Below are 26,468 nucleotides of genomic sequence, written 5' to 3' on the forward strand. Positions count from 1 at the left end.
ATTTGAGCCAAACCGCTTGTCTCATACATTCTAATCGTCAGTGCGTTGACATTAAAACAAAATTTGATACATAAAAACATTCGAACTTTCGTAAAATAGTCATTCAATAATTCGAGAATGATGGTCGTAACTAAAACAACAAAAATGTTCAGGATGGTCGTAACTTAAAAATTGTGATGGTCGTAACTCTTAATTACATAATTAAATAGGACCGAATAAGACAAGTCAAGAGTTTTAAACGTGTCTTTCATTATATGAATATATTTGTGAAGTTGATTTCACAAAATGGTAAACTAAAAGGGGTGAAGAGAGGGGTACATGAAAGTGCGAGAGGAAAGAAAATTGGAACTAATCGGGAAAAAAAAACAATACAAAATGCAATAAATAGGCACTGTTACTTAAAATATGATGTATAAGATTAACTAAGAGGCAAATATAAAGTTATAAGCGGTTTAATTCAATGACAGTATAAATTTCTCAAAAGTGGAGAATTCATTTTAAAACAAGAAACAAAGCTCTGGTTATGATCATTCTTGGTTACAAATTAAGAAAATTATTTTTAACAAATTTGACATCACATGACGTAACAGTATCCTGATTTATTTTCTTTATATTTTGCATGTGTTGAAAAGATAAACTTTTTAAAAACTAGTATGTACCTACTAGGTGGAATTTAAAGAAAAATCTACAATTTTGAATTGACACTTTAAGTCGAAAGAGCATAAGTAAGGAATCAAATTATGTTATGGGGGTCGTAATCGAATTAAAGAACATACATGTACGCCTTATTCTTAGCCTGGATTTTGAGAAGTCGTATTGTTATTTGGTAGTCAAGCTGATTATAAGGTGCAATGTCGAAGTTCAGGTATAATTATTACCCGTGGTTTTAGAAAATTCTGAATACGCCTATTGGTACATTTTGTACCATGCTATCCGCTATACATCTTTGTCTTTCTTATGGAAAATACCATGAACCCTGGACCACAGGGTTTTTTTTCCAATTCATAAAGGGAACGATGCATCTGATCTTAATCACTATCGAGGAATTACAGTTACTGATTCATTGGAAAAGCTTTTTAATAAGATGCTTAATACACGTCTTTGTAAATTCTTAGATAAATATCATATCATTTATGATAGCCAAATTGGGTTTACCGAAAAAAAAAACACAACCATCTGACCATATGACAGTTCATTCTAAAAACTATTACTGATAAGTATTGTAATACAAAAGAAGGTATCTAGAGTGTTTGCCTGCTTTCCAGAAGGCTTTTGATACTGTCATTCATTTTGTTAGAACACCCCTTATTCAAGAATGGTACAGTTTAAATCGGGGTATATAAGCAGGAGAGATTCCTAGCTCAGGGTCGATTGTCATACGTTTGAAGACGAAGACCTGAAGTACGGTACGTATTTTTTCGAAATCACTGTCTCTTATATATTAGATATTGTGTTAATATTAATAAGTGTAATAAAGAACAGGTTGGTGACTGTTATTACTACAGACTTGTACGTTTACAATCTGAGCCGTATTGTACCGTATAGGACAAGTGTGATTCTGTGTGACCACCTTGTAAAGTACATAATTGTACCAACGGAAAAAAGACAAGTGTGTAAATTTGTAAGGTGCATTATTGTACCAGGAGGACAAGTTTGTTCCTGACCCAGGACAAATTTGATATAGTATAAATGTGTACCAGTTGTATATATGTGCAGTAGAATAGTTAGATATAGTTTATTAGAGACCGCAAAGAGCAGTTGTATATATTTTGGTTCATTGACGTTAATATTTGAATAAAGATTATTTGTTATATATTCTGTAAATAGAACATTTTGGATCCAGTATCAAACTGGTAACGGACTCATTCTAGATAGAAATAGACACGCTTACCCTGTGTACACGTTACAGTTAGTTGCACGCCAGAAGAACGCTAAGCAATTGTTAAACGCGCGTTGCATAAGTTTGAAGAACGCCATCATAAAGTCGAACGATTTTGAAGCGTATACAACGTGCCCTTAACGTGTCTCAAACTCATCTGTTGCGTTTTCAACGCCCTTGTAGCGTGTATATTATGTGCATGTAGCGTATAGGTATACGCTTGACACACGCTTGAGCTGAATGAAATTGTTATGCTCCATACAAATTTCCTGGAGTAAAAGCGTTCACCAAGCGTAACTATACCTTTGCATTTCGACGTACTTCAAACTTATGCAACGCGCGTTTAACGCTTGCTAAAGCGTTCCTCTGGCGTGCAACTAATGTATACGGACTTGTAGGTAGTTGTCTCATTGACATCATACTACATCTTCTTTTTAATATTTGATATCTTATCGCCGACCACGTTCAGTCTGCTAAAATTGCATGCATGATTAATTTTAAGGTAATCCGCCGTAATTAAAGCGGCACATTTGATTCCTTGTTTCATTGCTTGAAGTATTATTTCTTACATCTGCATGGTCAAATGGCCTATTTTTTAAAAAATATATTTTAGATTTAGATTTCAGTTTTAGTTTTTTTCCTTCATATTGAATATCAGTCACACACAGACGAAAAGGATCCAGAGGTTATGTGACCTCCTTGTTCAAATAATAAGTAAATAACATTGCAATATTCAAACAAAGAAAATAACTTTAAATTTGCAATTTAAATGAAAATAAAAACGGAAATATACTTTCATAATTAATTTTAACGTTATTTTCAATAAACAATTATTTGTTTTTGAAAAATCTTCGTTTTTTACCTCTATTCGAGGACGTATTTTAGATTATGTATACAAGCCCTTGGTCTATCCTAGACCTAAAATTTCAAGAAAGTGCAAGAAAGACTTCCTTTTAATTTCAGTATGAAAAAAAAAATAGCCTGCTTTGTACATCATGTACATATTCCCTAGACTCATAATTTTTAATAAAATGATAGTAATACTACTTTTATAGATTTTCGTTAACAAATCTCGTTTCGAATATAAATCGTATTGTTTACATGAAATCTTATCTCATATCTAAACACAGCTGGTTTCGGTGTCTTCCCGATTGTCCCACTTTTTGAAATTACAGGTAAAAAAGTAATGAAATTTTGTGGGACAATCGGGAATAAGTTTGTGGGACAATTGGGAAGTTTAAATGAGGGACAATCGGGAATTGTTTTGATAGTGATTATTTTGTTTTTATAGTATGAAGCAGTTTGTTACAGGTTACTAATCAATGTAACTTATAAAAAATATTGAGAAAAAAAAAAGGAACAAATAATAATATTTATATATTTTAGTCTTAAACGCATAGTTTAAAAATAGTTATTATTGACTTTGAACTAGCTGTCAGTATAATTGCCAGTACTCTCAGGTTTGTACCTGCCTGTTCTAAGTCAGATGCCTGTAATTCAGTGGTTGTAGTTTGTTGCTGTGTAACATATTTGCTAATTATTGAAGTCCGTATAGTGACCTATAATTGTTTATTTCTGTATCATTTGGTCTCTAGTGGAGAGTTGTCTCATTGGCAATCATACAACATCATTACGGAAAAGACAATAGGAATATTGGTAAAACAATCTCTAACAGTGATTATTTGAAAGGCAAATCTAGTAAAAATCTGGACAACAGCTTCGTTATCCATAACGAAAGTTGTTGATTCAGGTGAATCTAACATTGGGTATTAGCTTTCTTCAAAAGCTCAGAGAATGTTGCAAAAATGTCCTCTGCATGCAAGGAAGTATTCAAATGCTAATTAAAGTAGCTTGCGTCATAATAAATTATGCATCCTCCCTATAGCAACTTTAAGATGCTAATGCTTATTCAACAGGTCAATTAAAAAGCTATTGCGCATGTAAATGCACGGTGGGCATGAAAAGAACAGATGTATTCCGAATAACATCTGGTGTACGAAAGACTACGGACATCGTCCAATATATATACTGCGTAAACCCCTGAATATTTTGTTGAAAAGCTGATTATCATCCGAAAATTGGAATTTATATTGTTGACTTTGAATGACGGACAAAAATTTCTGATCACGACATAAATGGAGTGCATTTCTTTCTAACACAAACGATGCAAACGACTAAGCGCGAACATTTTTTGATCATTTTTTTCTAACAGACGTTTGCAAAATTTACATAAACTTTGACAAACTATGCAATCTCTAAAGATGCGTCTACAGTTTGTCGTTCGTCGTTTTTTAGTGATTATACGATATATTTTTTCTACGTTTGTAAAAAATCTGTTAACCAACAACCTGACATGCATAATTGAAAGTTCAAACAGGGTCAGTAAAGACTTAGGGTGCATTTTTTTCTAACACAAACGATGCAAACGGCTAAGCGCGTACATGTTTTGATTATTTGCTTCTAAAATACGTTTGCAAAGTTTACACAAACTTTGACAAACTCTGCAAACGCTAAAGATGCGTCTACAGTTTGTCGTTCGTCGTTTGTTAGTACAAACGGTACATTTCTTTCTAACTCAACCTTGGTCTGCACGTGTTTTTTTCCCGCGGTTATTATAAAGGTGGATTGTGTCAACAGAAAAGGAGGTCTGTATATTATTATTGGTGTTTCATTAACATGTGGTTCCTGTGAACATACAAACAACAAGCAAAAGTGATGAAAAGAAGATTACTGCCATTTTTTGCAAAATGCAAAATAACAATATAAAAGTTCTATATTTACAGAGCATTAGTCTTCAGAAAGTCAAGAAGGAAATGAAGTTGCAAATGTACTTTTGTCTTTATCGTAAGTTTTAATGATAGTGTACTCTTGTGTTGAAAATACACAGCCTTTCCCCTTGTTCTTTAATATTGGCAATTTGGTGCTTGAACGATGAGTATTTTTCCATGCAGTGCTAGCAATTATTTCCTTAAAACAAGTTTATAATGTAAGATATTGGTTGAAACAAATATAAATATGGAGCATTTTTGCGCCTGTCCCAAGTCAGGAGCCTCTGGCCTTTGTTAGTCTTGTATTATTTTAATTTTAGTTTCTTGTGTACAATTTGGAAATTAGTATGGCGTTCATTATCACTGGACTAGTATATATTTGTTTAGGGGCCAGCTGAAGGACGCCTCTGGGTGCGGGAATTTCTCGCTACATTGAAGACCTGTTGGTGACCCTCTGCTGTTGTTTTTTATTTGGTCGGGTTGTTGTCTCTTTGACACATTCCCCATTTCCATTCTCAATTTTATCAATTCAAGTACACCTTTTTGGGCGCACTCGACTCAAATGATTCCTCATAAAGTTTTGGGTATTGTAAAGATTATTGTGACAATAAAAAAAAAAAACAACAAAAAAACACTGGAACATCGTAGAAAAACAAGCCAGTAATCTTTGTTTACAATTTTATAACGGAAACCTCTGTATTCAAGTGTGTGAATTTTCTACCAAAATCTTGGTTTTATTTGCCACAAAAAAAAATTTAAAAAAACAGAACAGAAAAAAGAAGAAATGAAAGATAAAAGACATAAAGAAAAGGCTGACCTGCTAAGAGCAATGGTAGAAGCTTTACAAAACAAAACATGAAAAGCTTTACAAAACAAAACATGAATTTTAATATGATGCTTGTAATTAACATACAGTTAATTAAAAAATATCAATATTTTGTCATTGTATTTATAAATTTTGAAAAAAGATTGTTTCTTTTCTGGTTTCCACTTTCTACAATTCCTTGTAGTGCAGGTCCGTTGTTTACATGAACGTCAATCATTATTTCTTCATCATTTAATATGTCTCTCTCTGTGATGCAAATGTTATGTAAAATGCAACTGAAAGTAACAGAATCTGTTGATTTTGGTAGTGAACAATCCAACATTTTCAATTTCCTAAATCTTGCCTTTAATTGACCTATGGATCTTTCTACTACCATTCTGGTAGAACTATGAACAAAATTGTACCGCTACTGTTAAGGTACCAAAGTCTTTAAATGGTGTCACTAGATTTTGAGAAAGAGGGTATGCTGCATCCCCAACCAAATGAAACTCATCTGGCAAGATTTTTTTTATCTATAATCCGCTTCCCTATTTTAGAATTTCGGAAAACACGGGCATCATGAACGGATCCTGGCCACCCAGTATTAACAGACATAAACTTCATCTCATGGTCGCATTCTACTTGGGCAACAATACTATGGAATCCTTTTCTGTTAATGTAATTTTCATGATGTTGATTTGGACCAGGTATTGCAATATGGGTTCCGTCTATTGCACCAACCACACCTGGCATACCTTAGAACACAAAATCAATTCTTATTTATAATAAGCAGTCTTGCTTTTTAAGTATATTTTTCAATTTGAGATAAAAAAAAAAAAGACTGGTTGAAAAGGGAATTTTACCTATGACTTGGTATTTATCGGACCTATGGATTGAAACAAGTATTCAGTTGTTTGAATACGTGGTCCATTCAAAAGTTCGCAAAACTGATTGGTTGCATAAGTCACCAACGACCCAACTACATATATATATAGACCACTAAGAATAAGAAGGATGTGTTTGTACAGAACCATTGAATTTTTATGCATAATTTCGCATAAATAATTTTTGTTTCATTTACATATTGAGTATATATACTATTGTTATTTGCGACAAATATACCTTGAAATGCTCTAAAGCCATTTTCATTTCTGCGTATCTTCTCTCCTTTTGGCCAACGTATGAGTTTGTTTTTATCCTTCCCCATCGCTGACACAATGCCGTCTACCGATTTCATCACTGTAAATCACTCACATCAAAACGACTTGCAATTGACCTATAGCACTCTGTATTTGCAAAATACCACAATGCAATTAATATTTGTTTCTCTAATGTTAGTTGTGGTCTGCCTCCTTTATATTCTCGTCGTTCTACCTTTTCAGCAAGGTGGTCTACAATTCTGTGAAAGGTGCCTACAAAGCAATATATGCCATTCATAAAATTTTATATCCAGTGGAGTTATCATTCATGTAACATATGGGATTTTTTTACAATGGTCAATAGTAGATACTGTGAAAGGTTAGCCTGAGATACCAAAAAATGTACCCCCTGCTACATGTATCACGTAAAAAACTGAATAATTTGAACAAACAATTGCGAAATATCAAATGTTATGAAATCATTGTTCAATCTACTATGTTGAAATGAATACGTACCTCTTGATAGCCTGAAATTTCTTCGAAATTCATGATTGTCATAACTTAAAACAATATCAACAAAGGATCCAATTTTAGGTATTGCCCTCTTCTCTATCATTGCAGTAGCTGTTTTTAATAAAAGAGCTTCATCATCACTGTCTCCAGATATTTCATCAGATGAAAATGATGAACTGTCAATGAAGTTATCTACGCATAGAAGAGATAAAAGGGCGATATATTGCATAATTGAAAGTTCAAAACAGGTTCAAAACACACTTTTAAAACGATGTATTAGTTTCTACCTTTTTAGCGTTTAACAAACGATAACAAACGTCACACAACGTTTACAAAATTTTGGTTAGAAAGAAATGCAGCCCAAGTTGTACAATAAGCTGTTTATGGTATTATGTTTTTACCTATGATATTGTTTTCTCAAATAAATATATATAGATCTGAAGGTTCATGAGGAATCATGGCATATATACATGTATCCTCATTATAGATTAAAAAGTGTTTCATAATTTCCTTAGGCTAAATTAAATAAATGACCAATTGCAACTTTAAAGTTATGTTTAAGTTATAACATGTATAAAAGGTAAATAGATGATAGTATTTACAACAAAATCTTTTTGTATATGACTGAAACAACTTTTATTACATGGCAGAGGTGGTACATGTACATGGTGGAAACGGCCATGGCCCAACTGGCTCCATGGCTGAAACATCTTTCCTAAAGTTATAAAATGTCAACCATACTCTACTTTTAAATTAGAGAATTTACCTTTGAATGGCAACTTGATCATACATGTAGGAACAGACTGGAGTTTGGAAACTTGGACTTCAACCAAAGATACTAATGGACCACAAACTACAAATGTAGCATTTTCCTAGTGTCTGTACCTCATAGGCAGATCCAGGGGCCCTGTCCCTCCTTTTTCATGGGAAAAATTTGGTTGATTATATAGGGAATCACTGAAGCATGACTTGAGCCCCGTCCCATGATAATTCAGTCAGCAGGCCCCTTATGAAAAGTTTTTGATCCTCCTGTAGTATACCTATAGTATACCTAGTTCAATCAGGGATAAGTTCAGCGAATAAATATAAGTCATCAGGGAACGCCCCTTATGAGGAGAGGTTTCAGTACAAAAAAAAAAATGAAGTCCTATGCATTTCTGATTGATATATTTTTGTAATAGATATTGTTTGATAAATGGAATAAACAAGATCCTATCATATGTTTTTATTGTTGAAAAATTTAGCGCTACATTTTTACTTTTATGAATGACATGGGTGTATGCCCCCACCCCCTCCTTTTTCGTGGGAAAATGTGGTTGATTATATAGGGAATCAGTGAAGCATGACTGGAGCCTTTCAGGTCAGTCAGTGCCCCACACCCTTTTTTAAGAAAAATTCTGGATCCGCCACTGAATGATATATGAAAGCTTCTAATGCCCCTAGGTAAATCAGACATAGGTCTATTTCAATGTCAATAGATTTGTTTACTGAAATTATCCATTTACTTCCTTACAAGTTACAGACTAAGTTACATAAGACTTGATGAGTTCTCAACTAAAATTTGTAATTCTCATATGCTAAAAGAGAATTTTTTGACAATTTTTGAATTTTTAAGGTAAAATTATGTTGTATTCTACTAAATTTTTTAATGTCCAGAGAAAATGTTACGGCCATGTTCCATATTCGGAATATTTCTACTATATTGCATTTGTTTAAGTATCAGCATATGCTCATTTTACCAAAAATCATACTGACTCATTTATTTCTATGAAAAGTAGATGCTACATAATGGATTTGATTGGGTCTTAAAGATTATGGATGCTCTCTCGATTATATTTAATAACTTTTGTAGTTGTGAAATTGTTTTGTATAAAAAGCACTTCTTATTTCTGTACATAGCATATTTAAAAAAAAGTGTCTGCGGATAATGAAGAAAAAGATTAAAATTGCATCTCCACCTTTGATAGATGCTGATGTAATTCTTTTAATTTCATATTGAATACCTCAACGTTTGGATGCTGGCTTCCAATTATTTATAGATTCTGGCATCTCAACATATCTGGAAGCTGGCATCCCAAAATATCCGGATGCTGGCATCCCAATATATCCGGATGCTGGCATCCCAAAATATACGGATGCTGGCATCCCAATACATCTGGATGCTGACATCCCAAAATATCCTGATGCTGGCATCCCAAAATATCCAGATGCTGGCATCCAAATATATCTGGATGCTGGCATCCCAAAATATCTGGATGCTGGCATCTCAACATATCGGGATGCTGGCATCCCAATATATCTGGATGCTGGCATCCCAAAATATCCGGATGCTGGCTTCCCAAAATATAGGGATTCGGGCATCACAACCATGCAGACATGTACAATTTTTCATTATGACATACGAATTTAAATGCTGCTTCCTAATCAACTGGATTTTAGTATTAAGCCGCCAATATAACACCCAGTACATTCCTAAGGTTTTGATGTGTGTTGAATGCATATGAAAACAATCAAGTAAACATAAAAAAAAAGCTACTGATGAATGCTGGGAAGATTATATTTTTTTCTTTGTTCATGTCTAGTGGCTAGTTAAATGCATATTGAGAATGTAACATCATAGGTCAGAGTGTGAAATGTATACTTGACCAACAAACTGAGTCTAAATTGTAAAGTTCTAGTTTACCATGTGAATGCTGATGATAACAATTTGATATTTATAAAACTATGTCAATGTACTACCGGTAAGTTTCCAATAATTAGCCAATTTTAATGTTATTTTTCTGACTTTGATTACCATTATGTATGACATGATGTATACATTTTATTGACTATTGTGGTCTCGACACAATACATTTATATATGATGACATCAGGACTACAATTTTCAAATCTGATATGCTTATGTTTCGAATGTTCACAGAATATTTTTTTTTGAAAATAAGCTAAATGCAATTGCCGGTCCGAGACCACAATTGTCGTCCCTTGATTTTCGTTGTTCACAAATATAGTCCCTAGTGTTGACAGTGGGTTACTTGCCATTAATTTTTATACCCCTTCCAAATTTATTTCTCCATGTTTAATGCCTCAAATTGCAAGTAGGGGGTGAAATTACACTGTAAACAAATTTGGGTCCAGAATTTTAAAGGAAAGTAGTGATTTGGTCCAGCTGGAAAAAAGTTGAAAATTAGCACTTCGGAAGCTGTCAAAAGATTTCAAGACGCCCTAAACATAAAATTGTCCATATTTTGAGTTAGAGCCGATGAAGTTTTCTATAATTTTGATATAATTTGTCCCAAAAGTAGTACAACACACTGTAAAAGTTTCTTTGAGAAAGCGCAGGTGGGATTTTTTTATATTTTCATTTATGTTCTAAAAGAAATGCACTACGAAATAATTGTGTTCTCGGACCTGCCGACTGAAATCATATCAAGTTTAGTAGTTCCCAAGGCTTTCAGAAATCAACTGGACATTCTTTTTTACTGGACTAGATTCTTTTTTTACAGGACAATCACACATATGATTTGGACAAAATTTTTAAAAAATGCTGATCATTTTGTATTGCATATTATCAATCAAATAAATTTGCCCAATGACCATCAACCTTGGGATTGTCTGATTAACTAAGTTATCCAGGGCAAACACTCTACAAAACGGATTGGTGACTGTACCTTTATTAAAATGTTAAATATGAGGTGCGTGATATGTAAACCTGCATAATAATTTTGTTTTGTGTCTATGAGAAACCCCATTTGCATTCAATGCCTAAATTAAAGAGATTTGTTTCCCGCAATTGCCTGTATACAATAAAACATGTACCACAATGAAATATTTAAAAAAAATCTATTATCGATACTGGTGCACAGTGTCTATGATCTGTACGTACTGGATATTGTCAGTATCTCTGGACTTGTTGTATACATCTCCCAATGAGTCAGTACATCATGCCAGGATCTTCTAGTACTTGAGCCTTTCATTGCATTACAAAACTTACATTTTCTTTATTACAATACTTATTAAACTTGTATCTTTTTTCTGCATTTTAATATTTCAATATTTGTTAATCATTTAATCAAATCAGTTACACGAACTGGAACTTTCAAACTTTCTATTATCATGTATGGCTAGTAATCTGAAATCAGCTGGAATCAGAAATGATCTGGTGCTGTTTGGATGATTCGTCGTCTGAGTTTAACCTGTCCAATAACTATATATATAAAGTGTTGCGATACATTAATACACAACACATGAATAGTAACCAGAAAGGTGAAGCCACTTATATGAAAGATTATCAACAATAGTTTTTATACGCCCGTCGTCTTTTAGACGGGACGTATTATGGTATACCGTTGTCCGTCCGTCCGTCCGTCCGTCCGTCCGTCGTCCACACTTCGGACAATAACTCAAAAACACTTTCACCAATTTCCATGAAACTTAAGTGAATTGTTTATATCTATTGACGTAAGCTCCCTTTCGTTTTTTTTTTTTCTTCAGATTTTAAGTTTTGGATTTATGGGGCTTTATTCATAAAAAAGGGGGGATTTTCAACACTTCGGACAATAACTCAAAAAGGCTTTCACCAATGTCCATGAAACTTTGGTGAATTGTTTATATCTATTGATGTAAGCTCCCTTTCAATTTTTATAAATTTCTGATTTTAAGTTTTGGATTTATGGGGCTTTATTCATAAAAAAAGGGGGATTTTCAACACTTCGGACAATAACTCAAAAAGGCTTTCACCAATGTCCATGAAAATTTGGTGAATTGTTTATATGTATTGATGTAAGCTCCCTTTCAATTTTTATAAATTTCAGATTTTACATTTCCGTGTTATGAATTTTTATGCTTAAAAAAGGGGGGATTTTCCAATTTTGGAACAATAACTAACACTTTCACAAAATTTGATAAATTGTTTATATCTATTGACATAAGCTCCCTTTCCATTTTTATAAATTTTAGATTTTACGTTTTCTTAAGTAATGAATTTTTATACTTAAAAAAGGGGGATTTTATGAAACTTTGGTGAATATATTAATGTAACATCCCCTTTGATTTGTATATATATTTCTAGTTGATCATATAAATTCATTTAAAGCATAAAAGACAAGTTAAAAGAGCAACGGGCGTATCATGCGCTAAAGCGCAGCCCTTTATTCGTTGTAACATCACAACAATAGGGAACAGAAAGTAAATATTCATGTATGATGTCATAATGATGTAGAATTAAATTTAAAGATTGCTTTCTCACTCGTAGTTGATATTTAAAATAAAATACTTGCACATCCCCTGCCCTACGAGAAAACGCATTATTATCCGAAGAAAACCTACATTTAAACTTCTTTTAAATTAAGTTTTCCACACCAATATTTGCCTGTTGTTTCTGTGTAGTCGTTAAAAACTATTCAAAACAGATATGAACCACTAGTTCAATTGAATTTTTATGGAACAACATCCAGGTCTATACTGTACATTATGAAAGGGAGAAAAGTGTTCAATTTTATCAAAGTTTTTTTTTAGAAATACATCCTACATATATTTAGTGACTTTCGTGAAATTTAATTCCCATCTAAGGGTGTATTCGGTTAACACCTTAATTTGTGTGTTGTTTTTTTTTTATTTTAGCCTAGTCCTGGAACACAAAACCCTTGTAGCGATATTTAATTTTCGTATTTTCTTTTCATTCATTTTTCAAATTTGCTATGTATTGCTTTTATTATCAAGCTTCCACCGAACCGAGCTTCGTTTTAAAAAAAAAGAAATAAATCACGAAAATATCAGCTTAAAATCATTTATGAAAAGATGACTCCGAGGCATATTTGTGAGACTAGCTTGACCCATAAAACTATGTAACCTATTATTATTAATTCCTGCTAGATCTAGTAAGCTAAGTACACAATGTATATATATTAGAGTAAATTTATTTTGAAATCGGTAAATCTGTTATGTATGATAAGCGTTTCTTTCTTTTAAAACATAGTATTTCAAATTTTACATTCACTCTTATACATATCACAATTCATATATGACTATGCGGTATGAGTTTTGTTCATTGTTGGAGGCCATATGCTGACATTTAATTGTAAACTGCTTAGTCATGTTAGTGCTATATTATTTGGTCTCAGTCCGGTGGAGAGTTGTCTCATTAGCAATCAGACCATTACTCAGATATTACTCGGACTTCAAACGGCTGTTTTGCAAGACAAGCTAGGCCCATGAGCGTAGGAAGTCAAGACTCAGAGTAATCTCGGACGGGCACAAGTTAACTGGTTTAAGACCCTTGCAAAAAAGAGGCAAACAACACATTAAATTTTCTAGTTAATCTGAAATTAAGTTTTTCATACTTTATTTTTCTTGAACTCAAAGGACTCTTACCAGTGATGCATTTTAATGGTTTTCCTATAGGTTGTCTAGGGGTAAACAAATTAATTTTGCGGACCCAATGTTTTTACTGGCCATGGCCATATTGATGGTGGTTAATCGTCTCGGTGGGGTTTATGTCGATCATATTTTTGTCAAAACTATTCATAACTTCATGAAAAAGTACATATTCCCATGAGGCAAAATAAAAAGAATATATATGTGTATTTCCTATTTCCATACCTACCCTATTATGGAAATTGTCTTACTTCAAGTTTTTTGGTAATTTGGCACTAAGCACTGTTAACGTGACGGTACCCAAATTGCAACCATTTTGACAGTTTTTTCAACTACGTTTTTTTATGATCAAGACAAACATTTCCATTCTGTGTTTATTTTGTAGCCTTATCCTTCTTTATTATATAGGTACATGTACACCAATTAGATTTTCAATTCATATGGAATCATAGAAAAATTGGTCTGAACTTACCTCCAAACCATCAATGATTCTGTAATGAGGAGTACCCAAATTGCATCCATGCTTAAATTTGCATCGTCAAAAGTCGATTAACAGAGCTTTTGTTTATTTTTTTCAAATATTTTGAACAATTGGATATTTGTCCATGCTTACTCTCCCTTTTTAAAGAAATGCATACTTGAAACATATTGTATTTGCAAATTTTAAAAAGATGACGTTTTAATGACGTCGCATGGCGATGTTTCAGTACATTTTGCTTTTTCAGTAAACACTTCATCTGTTGATAAATACTGTGAACGTTTCGTGTATATCTAAATATTTTTACCTATGTTGAAAGACGTGCATACTATCGGATAAAAATAATACAACTTGTTTATTCTCTAGGAAATCTTGTAAGATTTCCACTGCGATTTTTGCTAAATAAGTGCTATTTGGGTACTCGTTGCAATTTGGGTACCTTTACGTTACTGTCATAATTTCTCTTTCATAGACTCAATGTAAAAAAAATGGTAAAAACTCTCATAGTCATATTAAAGTATGTCTGTCTTAGAGGCTCATCGCTACCATAGGCGGATCCAGCCCCCCTCCTTTTTCGTGTGAAAAAAATCGATTTATTATACAGGTAAACACTAAAAGATGACTTTAGCGGATCCCTCTGTTATGGCAGTCAGTGCCCCCCCCCAAATCCCATTTATAGAAAGTTCTGGCTACCACAAACGGATCGAAGTGTATCCCTCCCCGACGACATGGGAGAATCTGGCGACTGACAATAATCATCGTTGCCTAACCATATAAGCCTGTAATTTTCCCTCTGGAAGTAATCAGAATTATGTTATCCGGCTGGCGTATCCAGTCACTGAAATAAGATTACTGGGACTTCAAACAGCTGTTTTGCAAGACAAGTTAGGCCCATGAGTGTCACGTGACGGTACCTAAATTGCACCTATTTTGACAGTTTTTTCATCTACGTTTTTTTATGATAAAGACAAAAATGTCCATTCTGTGTTTATTTTGTAGCCGTATCCTTCTTTGTTATAAAGGTACACCAACTTGATTTTTATTCCATATGGAATCATAGAAAAATTGGTCTAAACTGACCTCCAAACCATCAATGATTCTGAAATGAGGAGTACCCAAATTGCATCCATGCTTAAATTCACATCGTCAAAAGTCTAATAACAGAGCTTTCGTTTGATTTCTTCAAATATTTTGAACAATTGGATATTAGTCCATGCTTACTCTTCATTATTTTTTAAATGGATACTTGTAACATATTGTATTTGCTCATTTTAAATAGATGACGTTTTGATGACGTCGCATGGCGACGTTTCAGTACATTTTGCTTTTTCAGTAAATACTTTATATGTTGATAAATACTGTGAACGTTTTGTGCATATCTGAATAGTTTTACCTATGTTGAACTGTTGAAAGATGTGCTTAGTATCAAATCATAAAAATACAAATTTTTTAGTCTCTATGAAATCTTGTTACATTTTCGCTGCTAGTTTTGCTAAATAGGTGCAATTTGGGTACTCGGTGCAATTTGGGTACCGTTACGTTAGGACGTTAGAGTAATCTCGGACGAGCACAAGTCAGTTGAACGGCAAACGATTTAATGGCGTCTAAGTTCAAGACATTGGTCACGTGATAAAAGGTCAGAGTTTACGATTTTTTGGTAAACGTGCATGTCTCGTGGTTTTTGGACTCGTATCGTCTTATTTGTACTCGTACATTAATAAAAACCAAAGTGTTCAATTCTAGATTGAATAAGCTTTCTTATTTTATATAACTATAATAAAAAAGTATTGTTAAAATGTTATAAATTCACGACTGAAGTGAAACTTTTTTTCTGAAAATTTGCGTAGGTCCACGGAAAATCCTTAATAAATCCTTAAATAGGTTTGGTAACGTGTTGAGGGGTATAAAATATGAAGTAAAACCGTTTTTTGCTCCTAATGTAACAATATCAGATCACAAAAACCCCGGATACGCAATTGTGTCAGTTTATTCGTGGCGAAGCGGAGATCAAAGGGAGATAACTCGGTACGCGCATCGTAGGATATTGCAAGTTCACAACAGTAAGAGTAAAATTAATGATTGCAGATCTATTTCGAAAAGTTCTTGAATACCTTTCAATATTCCATGCTCCTCTACTGTTGTAACATTAAAATAGTCATGGAAAGGTTGAATATGACATTTTTTTCAAGTTCTTACAGGTTTTTGAACACTTCCAAAGAAGACAATTACCTACATTTTATAACAGACTGACTTTTTCTCTGAAACTTGAACTTATTGTATATATATATTCTCAAACACCCTTTTGGTAGATAGAAGGATACAAGATGGGTTTATCAGTCATTTGTCAGAAGAACCTGTGTTACAATAGAAGCAGAAGCAGAAGATTACATTTAAACAAAAATATGACAAAAAAAAAGGAAAATTATAGTCTTCAAAATTGTGACCATTACCATAGATGATCATAGATTGAAAATAAAATCAATCTGCAGTGGCCAGAAGTACATGCACAATTTTTGTTTTATTATAGCTGCTTTAAGATACGATTGCAGTTCTCAGGGAGTCTGGTGATTGGAACCTCCTCTTTTTATGGAAGATTAATGCATTTGAATGGGATCATGCATATAGTTGGAACCCTCCTTTTTATCCTTGGTTGAGAATACCACCACTTATGTTTAAAATTTTCTGGATTCACCCTGAGATAAGAAACTACATAAGTTGTACAAGTTCTGTTGCTTGCCTTAATCAAGAGAAAAAAATCTGAACATCCAAAGAACCAGAAAGGGATTTAAAACATAATAATCAACACAAAGATAACTGAAAAAAAGCTGTATTGCAATCTGATATCCTGCAGTTATCATAAATCCTATTATATGTAATATTTCAAGTTTTGCTTTATATTTCTTCTTCTGTCTTATATTTGAATTCAAAAGTCCTGCAACCAACTGTCCTTTCGATTAAATTATTGATTGGATAATAACCTAAGCTGACCAGTATAAAATAAAATTTGAAAATGCTTTGTTGAAATAAAACAGTGGTATTATGTCATTAGATATACTGAATCAACTTCAAATGTAATCCAAATTCACATTTACCTGCTCTAAAATGCATAGTCAATTGGACTACAAAAACCTGAGACTACTTCAATGTATAACATAGAGATTGTGGTCACCTCCCATGTTATAGTAGTCTCAGACAAAAACAAAACTGACTTAAATACAGTATGTTCAGAATTTTTTTGAAAAAGGACAACAAAAAGAAATTTATTATTCTGATATCAAAAATAAATTCAAAGTGGAATGTCAGTTCTTTTAATTGAGATAACCAGTTTAATAACATTATTTACTATATAAAAAACACTCATGATATTATCTGGATTTATAATCATTGACTAAGCTTGTCATCAACTCACTTACTTTAAATGCTTTTAAAAGTTAACCTGTCAGTACTACAATAAAGAAATGTGGTATAAGACAAGATATTTTATTCCAATTAAAGGGCATATGAAGAGCAAAGTAATGTACATGTATTACAATGATTTATATATATGTATATATAATGGAACAATGATGTTGATATAAATCAGATAAATATGGAGATAACCAACTCCATTCTTAGATTTTAAACCACAGCCAGATCAGAGCCACACATATATTTGAAAAGGCATATAACAATTATATCTTCAATTAACAGGCAAATATTCCCAAAGGCCCAATTAAAACAATATCTGTACTCTATATATTGATAGTTTTCTGAGTTCAAAACATTTATTTTTCAACACTTTTCAATGCCTCTAGGTTTTATTGAATGAAAAGCCAATTAGATTTGGCACTTGTGCTTAACTTTTCAATTTTTTTACAACTTATTATTATATTATCATTAAATTCTTTTCTTAAAACTTATAAAGGGGAAACTGACATTTATGGTATAGTTGCCAATGAGATAACATTCTGGAAACTTATCACCAGAGTCCAAGTCTCTGTTAGCAGTGACAGTTAAATTACAAGTCACTTTACATACATGCAAAAAAGACAGGACTTATAGCCACTGGACTTTTAGTAAAGTATGCCCTTACTAATCCTTAGAGGAGCTGCTGTATACTAGAAAAAAAATGATGTTGATGATTTAACCCCATCAATTAGCATTTTAGCATTACATTATTGTCAATTGCTATCTGTTCTATTTGTTCCAACCTGTTATGAGAGTCAAAATGTATACCTACATGTAGGGTGGGAATTAAACCCATGTACGTTCATTTACTTTATTGTTCTTTGTGTACATAAAATGTACATGTACATGAAATATATCAAATGCAAAAAATGCTGTAATGTATCATTACACCCTCACTGGTTAAGGACCAAGTAAAGGAAGTCCCTGCACCTACCTAGACGTATTTCTTAGGTAAGATGTAATATATAACTCTTGAAAGTATAACACGATAAAGGTTATTGGTAAGTATATAGTAACATCAACGTGCAATTCAGGTAAACACACTTTCAAACATAAACAATCTACCACGTGTTTGTCTGCTGTGCTTGAATTCAAAACGACCCATCAGACTTATTAACACGAATTTTTGCTCAAGCAGACAGTTAAATATGTCCGTTTACCTTATGGGGTCTGTTAAGAATGGATTTGCTGTTATAAATTGTGTATGCATGGAAATATAAGGAAGATAACATTGATTTTTACCGTAACTTTTGAATACACAACATTCCCAAGGTATCCCCACAAAACACATGGCTACTTTGTAACGACGGCTGGTAACGTGTAGCCACTTTCTAACGGCAAATTTAATTGGATGATCTTCAAAGATCAATAATAAAATTGCTCATAAATGATTGGATACGAATTTGTGTCAGATTATAAATAGGTGAAAAAATGTAAACATTGAAATCCGCCATCTTGACGTAGGAAACAAACTAATTTTCAGTCTTGGATTAAAGGACATTGCGCACATTGCCAGCGTATCATGCATAAACAGTCATCTGCAAATATATCTTTCAATTTGTGTTTTACACTTACTTTTCTATGTTTTAGTTAATTTAATGTTTTAATTTACTACAGAATGGGACATCGTTCTCAAAGATGCCGCAGAAAAAATTATAGGTGGCGCTGTTTGTGGGCGTAAACATTTTACATACGGGTTCTTTTTTTGTCGACAAATTGACCTCTATCTGTCAGATTCAGGCGTTTGCCTTCCAACTGAGTCAAATCATCTCCTATAGAAAAAATCGACATCTGATAATATAGATATGAAACCATTACAGACATACAGTTGTCGAGTTGAGTAGAATATATTCATTATGAATGGCTAAATCTGAGAAATCTCGGACTACGAAGTGCATGTAAAATATAAGCAAATCTACATACCTGTATGAATAGCGTTCTATTTCGTATATGTTTCTGTTATATCAAAATGATAATAAATTGCGGAATACTGGCCAAAGAAGTGTTTTTCGTCCTTTCCCTTTCAACCATGTCCACCTCGCCGATTTTAAACATTCTTTTTACATGACGTCATGCGGGTGGGATTTGCCGCAATTAGCGTAGAAAAATAGTGCAAGCGCTTTCAGTATTAAACATAAGAAAAAACTAATAAATAAGAGAATATTAAAAGGGTTATCTGTTTTAATTACTTTTCAAAAAATATTTATATTGGTATAAGTGATTCTTGAGAATTGAATTCTAATTATGTTTACAGTCTCTGTTTGAATCTCTACGCATGATGGTAAAACACCTCTTACGTCATAATATCCCTGACGTCATTAGATAAAGTGTTGGGAGGAAAACAACAAACGGATTTTTGTTGTTGTTTATTTTTTTGCATTACACAAAATTATGCATTGGAGTACATCTATAGAAATTCGACCAACAGTATATCAAACAGAACTTGTAGGATTACTGCATTCGGATATTTTGCGATGTCTAAACTCCTACAGTTTTGGATGCCAGCGTCCAGCTTTTTCGGGGTGCCAGCATCCCAGTAAAACGGGATGCCAGCATCCCAATATAACGGAATGCCAGCATCTCAATATAACGGGATGCCAGCATCCCAATAAAACGGGATGCCAGCATCTCAATAAAACGGGATGCCAGCATCCCAATATGACTGGATGCCAGCATTTTAATATATAGGAAATCCAGCATCCCCAAAAAATAAAAAAATATTTAAAAAAAAATATATATGCAAAACTAGCATCCCAGTAATAGTAAGATGCTCCAGTACATTATTTTAACAACAGCATCTACATCAAATGTTAATGCTGGAAGCATATAAAATCAAACAGACAGCATATATATATGTACTATAAAAAGATGCTACCTTATACAAAATATGAAAGCAATTAAAAAACTGAGAAATACTTTGACAAATTATTCAAAATTAGCATCTTTTCATTGACATATGCTATTTCCTAGTCATTTCACGGAATGTATGAAAAAAACTGTACATGAGAATTTGATATTTTAGTTGAGAACGCATTACTTCTGTCCTGACAACAACAGGTAGCTGAGAATCTGTAAAGTAAACTTTTCCATAACCCGCAGGCATGACCGTGATGATAACAATCTTTGTGCCCCAAAATACTTTGCAAACTTTGAGCTTGCCCACAATTTAGCCCTTGAACTTGAACGTTTTCGAAATCGTCTTTCTATCCTGTGTCGCAATCTTTAAAAGATTCTGATATCGTTTCATTAGGACGGTTTTGATTGGTCAATATAAATACTTTCTGGGGTCAAATATTACGCCATAAAAGGTCACAAAAGTGAAACCTCAAATGGATAGTTGTTAGATCTCATAGGTAGTATAACGTAATCAGAGATCAATATTTAAATTAGATTGCCAACACCTCACATGGCGTATTCACGATGTTGAGGTATTGACAATATACAATCACATTTATCAATATACTGTTACAGCAAGTAAGTAATTTGGTGTTGAATGATCTTGAATGCCAGTAGATCAGAATTTTTTAATTGAATTTTACCTGTTAAAGGGGCACTAGCTGTTAAATTCATGTTTATCGATTTTAATCAAATTCACATAACGTGTAGTGTTGAATTGTTTATTAAAATTTCACACACAATCTTGGTTGATATGCATTAAACCATTATTTCATGAAACTGAATGAAAAATTGACTTATCGCATAATACCAGAACTACAAAATAAACCACCGAAAGTCCACATAAGAGGGTATGGATGTGGATTAACAGAATAGAGAATAACGGGCAAAGAAAAAAAGGAATACAGAATAGTGAAAGAAAGAGAATAATGGAAAAAAGTTATTAAAAATATAGTTAAAAAAAAGAAGACCCCCCCCCCCCCCGAGACGATCCTTACTCTTTTTTGACGCTGCCGAGTTATTTTGAGACAAAAACATGTATTAGTAGTCCGTCCGTACCACAAAGCCTCTTGCATTTTGAGGGTTATCCAAGGTTAAATTTACGGCGGCTCATTTTATTTTGACTTAAAAATAAACATAATTGACAAGTTTCCTTCCCCTGCATTCTCGATCGCACATGTAAATGGCACGTTGGCCTCAAAAAGGAAAAAATACATTACAAGACTTTTCGTCAGTATTTGAAAATATTGATGAAGAAGGTATAGAAAATTAACAAATGATTAATGCTCGCACACTATTATCCTCCACTAACCTAAATCGTTAGTCCGCAAACAACGAGGGACACACGGTGATGAAAACCCAGCACTTTGAACACAGCTACCGGCAATATGCTGTGAATTTGAAAGCTTCCCAAATTAATAACTTATCAGGAGTTCAGGCCCGCCTTTTTTGGAAAAAAATGGTTGTTTATATAGGGAATTACTGAAGCATGACAGGAGCAGGCCCCCTCTTAGGCAGTCAGTGGGCCCAAACTCAGGCGCGGATCCAAAGGGGGGAACCGGGCATTGGAACCCCCTATTTTGGGACGATCAATGCATTTGAATGGGGACATGTAGTTGTGATCCCCACCCCTAAACCATATATATTCTTGTACAATGTTGTATGATACAATAAAGGAAATCGAATGAATATGGGACCATAGGAATGGTGAGTTATGGGAGCTTTGTTTGGGATACTTCGTAACAGCATCCTGTTACAATTACTTCTTGTTTGAACATAATTTTAGTTTTTATTATGCATGTGTTTCGTCTACATTTTTGGATAAATAGACTCATAATCCGGCAAATTGCAAGTTGAACCTTCTTCAGTATGCCTATCTCCATCAGAGACCAAATGATGCACAAGTAAGATATAGGTAACGATATGAATGCAACTATGAGCAAAAGCCATACCAGTGGCGGATCAAGGGGAGAATTCCAGGGGTTGGAAGTTCAACTTGGAACCCCCCTTTTTTTGGACCATCAATGCATTTGAATGAGAACATATAGTTGGACCCCCCCTTTTTTTCTTGGGTTGGGAACCCCCTTTTAAAATGGCTGAATCCTCCCCGGCATACCATCTAGCTAGCTATAAAGGCTTTAAAAATATGAAATAAATCAAACAAGGAAATTAACGGTGTAGGCAACTGTTTTCATTTTTAAAAAAAGCCTTTAATTACAATGTTATATTTTGTGTGTATTTATTTTTTCTTATTCTCAATAATGGACAAAATTGCGTGATTGATTATTGTAATTTAAAAAAAGTCTGCATACATGTTATAAAATGGGAAATGGAAACTGTGAATTTGTCAAAGAGATAACAACCCAACCAAAGATCAGACAACGGTCGAAGGTCACCTATGGATCTTCAATGCAGTGAGAAAATTTCGGCACTGGTCTTCAGCTCATAAATATGTATCAGAAATGAGAATGAGATACAGCTTTCAGTTGCAATAATAAAAACCTCAAAATAAGTTCTGAATATCAGAATATACAGTTTTCTAAGATTCTCTCAAAATGTACACATGGAGCTGAGAAACTGTAAAATAAACATTAAAGTCCTCGGAATCAATCTTAAAATGCATACTCTTGTACAAATGAATATACCGGTAGGTATGTAATAGACATATATCAATATGGTCTTCAAAAATAAGAGTATAGATGCTATTAATATATGACAAGAACTTAATCAAGTAATAATTTTGGTTTGTTTAAATATTTCGGAGGTTAGTATGACTTCCTTTTTTTGTGATGATGTTTTCGTTTTAAGTTGGGAAAAATTGTTTGTACCAAAAAAAAAAATAAAATCACAAAGTTAATCTAGAATTATGTTTTTATAATTTTTTTAGGTTTAGGTTGTCAGCAAGATGAAAAGAACAAATATGCAGTTCAAAAGTCAAAATGTGGATAAGCTGAGGTTCAAGGTCGTACCTTTGCAGATTTTCATATTTTGCATGAATGAACTTAAAGTTTATATCATGGACGGCAGAGAAAGAATTTTTTTTTTCAATTTGCCTGCTTCTGAAGGATAAATCATCTGGTTTTCGGTAAGTTTTATGTCCTGTTTTCATAGTGTTTGTGCATTCATCTGTCTAGTCTTTCCTCTAAATTGTATCCTCTTTAAGTTTTTGGTGAGTGATCGCCGTGAATTTCAGTAAGTAACTTGCACGACTTGTTGATTTACATGTATATACTCAAAATTTAGTACTATTAGTAATGGGATTTTCGCATGACATCCTGTCAAATGCTTGTTAATCATGTTTATGTTCCAGAACATATGATTATTTGGACTCTACGCGTACAGTCTGCCCAATTTTAAGACGCTGGTCAATTTTATTAGAAACAAATTTACACTACAGATCAACATAACTGAAATCTTTAATAGATTAATACAAAAAGTTAAATTGTATTTGAAATAAAAACACATGTTTGGTCGAGCTGGTACTAGACAGTAAAAGTATACTCAAAAGGTCTGACTGTATGCATATGGTCGGACTGTAAGAGTATACTTATATGTTCCGGACCGTTAACGTACAGTCCAAATACTGATATGGTCTGGAACATTTATACATGTCTTAAAGTTAATATCAAACACATTGGTGTTTGTGAACTTGGTAATAAGTTATTCGATAGAACTATAATGTTTTGGGATATCAAAATTAGAAAAATATCCCATTTTTACTTTTAATAAAGAAGAAGATTATTGATGTATGTATAACTGTATATAAAAATGAGACAGCGAGCCAACAACATAAAAAATGAGGATAAAGCAATATAATTTTTTGTATCAATGTTATAATTTCCAATATGTCCTAAGAGTTCTATGTATTTTTTTATTGAAATAAAACACAAGTTGAACTCTGTTAGAACTTCCAAAGTTTAAGGAAATATTGTTTCTGTTGTCTGCGTTTTGTATAATATATTGCAAATTCTTTTGAATAATGGAATGTTATTAAAATTGCCTGAAGTTTTTACATTGATCTTTATATATATATATATATATATTATAATATTTAACTTGGGAAAATACCCAAATGTTATAAAGAAGAATAAATTAATTGATTGTTATAGAGTATTAGAATAGGAAGATGTGGTATATTGCTAATTTGACAACTCTCCATCAGAGACCAAAGGATGTAGGAGGTTAGCAACTGATGACACTGGACAACCTTTAACAATCAGTAAAATCCATACCGCATAGCTATTTTTATTGAAAATCATATAATTGCTACATGTATGCAAAAAATTTTGTATAATATATAACTTCAGATTTTATTGGTTCTTTTTCAGAAGGATTGAAATTCATCACCTAGAATAAATGGAGAAAACATAGAAACAATACCAGAATAAATTCAAAGACAAAAATTGAAGCAGTTATTATTTGCATCACTCAGTCAATGATTTGAAGTTCTTTTAAATACTAAAAGATATTGAAACCACAATAATGTCAATGTTCTGTGCTGAATGACCAACAAGTGTACTATAGGATCACACAATGCTGGATGATAAGAAACTATTAATGTTTTTGTGGATGGATATTGTGAAAAAAAAAATAGATTACTTAAATAGCTACTAGTATGTTAAGCCTAATAATAGAGTTTTTCATTGATTTCAAATGGTAAATTATTGTGTTTCAAGAAAGTATTCTATAATTCATAAACATATTGATACTTACATTATCTGCTTTGTTGTTTGAAAGTTTAGTTTTGGACAGTTATAGAACAATATATTGAATTAACATTTCCAAAGAAAAAAAGATATTCAATTAAAAAAAATCATCTAATAACAATTTACTACCAAATAAAATACATTGTAACATACACAATACTGTATATTTATATTTATAATTTGAATCCCATAGGATTTTAATTTGATCCATGGGATATTAAAAATCCCATTGGATATTTATAGTCCCATGGGATTTTTTTGTCCCATGGGACTACAATTATCCCATGGGACCAAAAAAAAAATCCCATGGAATTTAACCAAAATCGAAAATCCCATGTTTTTATAAATCAAAAAGCAAAAAAAATATAATAGTGACAGTAGAAAACAAATGAAATTATTGAATCCCATGTAATTCCGCACATTTTGGTGATATACATGACATTGTAGCTCTTATTTGAGGCGGCGGCGGATTTGCAAATGAGTGCTTTGCAAATTAAAATTGTCCAGCGTTACGTCTTCTTTTTCGCCTTTAACCCATTGAATGCTTTTCGATGGTCATATAATTTGTTGAAATATATCTTATGAAATATATTTGGATACTTTCGAAAACAAGTCCCCTGTTCAGTAAATTGTATAAATTAAATAATCAAAATAATAACACAGGTGTCAAGATGTTTGTAAAAAATTTAAAGAAATAATTAAAAGAAGAAAAATCTCTTCCGTCGTTGTTGTTCAGACAGAAGTAAAATTTATTATTAATCCTTATTTTAGTAAATACATTGTATTATAATATCATGTACTTTTTTTTTGTCAACGGTGTTTTATATTATGCCCTGTTGATATCTTGCTTCCATTCCTCTTCGCCGTAATCGCATACGTTTGATGTATTACAGTTTGTTAAATTGCAAATTGGAACGTACCGCATATCTTTTTTTTTATCATCAAAAAATTTTTCTCTCTTTTTCTCTCTTGCAAATTTGAATTGCAATCATATACATTATATTAACACAGAGAAACTGTTATTGAATTTATGAAACATTTTGTTTTTTAATTACAATGGACAATTTTTTTCAAATTAATTTTTTCTAACTATTAATAATTTAATTGTGGATGTAACGCGTCTTCTGGTTGGCGTACGTTATTCTGTTTATCAGTTCATAGACATAAGTAATGGTTTTTTCCGGTTTAAAATGAAATTCAGTATTAAATTATAAGAAATAACTGTTATCGTTTTTCTGTCTATTCGAAATATAACATAAAAAATGTGGTGCACACTGTTAAAAAACCCGCTACGCGCGTTATTTAGTGTGCACCACATTTTTATGTCATTTCTTATTAGACAGAAAAAATATTACAGTCATTTCTTAAATAAAAAAAACCGCTAGGCTGAAATATCATATTCCTACATTTTTACTTCTACAAGCAATTTTGGAAAAAAATGATAACATCAATCGTTATTGACTCTCT

General features: G+C 32.7%; 1 protein-coding gene across 1 annotated transcript; it reads right to left on the bottom strand.

Moving 5' to 3' along the window:
* Positions 1–5,962: 5,962 nt before the first annotated feature.
* Positions 5,963–9,393, bottom strand: LOC143046535 (uncharacterized). Its single transcript, XM_076219691.1, has 3 exons — positions 9,258–9,393; positions 6,703–6,864; positions 5,963–6,207 (listed from the first exon to the last, which is right to left on the bottom strand). Exons 1-3 carry the CDS (start codon positions 9,391–9,393, stop codon positions 5,963–5,965), a joined length of 543 nt encoding a protein of 180 aa, XP_076075806.1.
* Positions 9,394–26,468: the final 17,075 nt, after the last annotated feature.

Source organism: Mytilus galloprovincialis, chromosome 9, assembly GCF_965363235.1.
Source record: "Mytilus galloprovincialis chromosome 9, xbMytGall1.hap1.1, whole genome shotgun sequence".
NCBI lineage: Eukaryota > Metazoa > Mollusca > Bivalvia > Mytilida > Mytilidae > Mytilus > Mytilus galloprovincialis.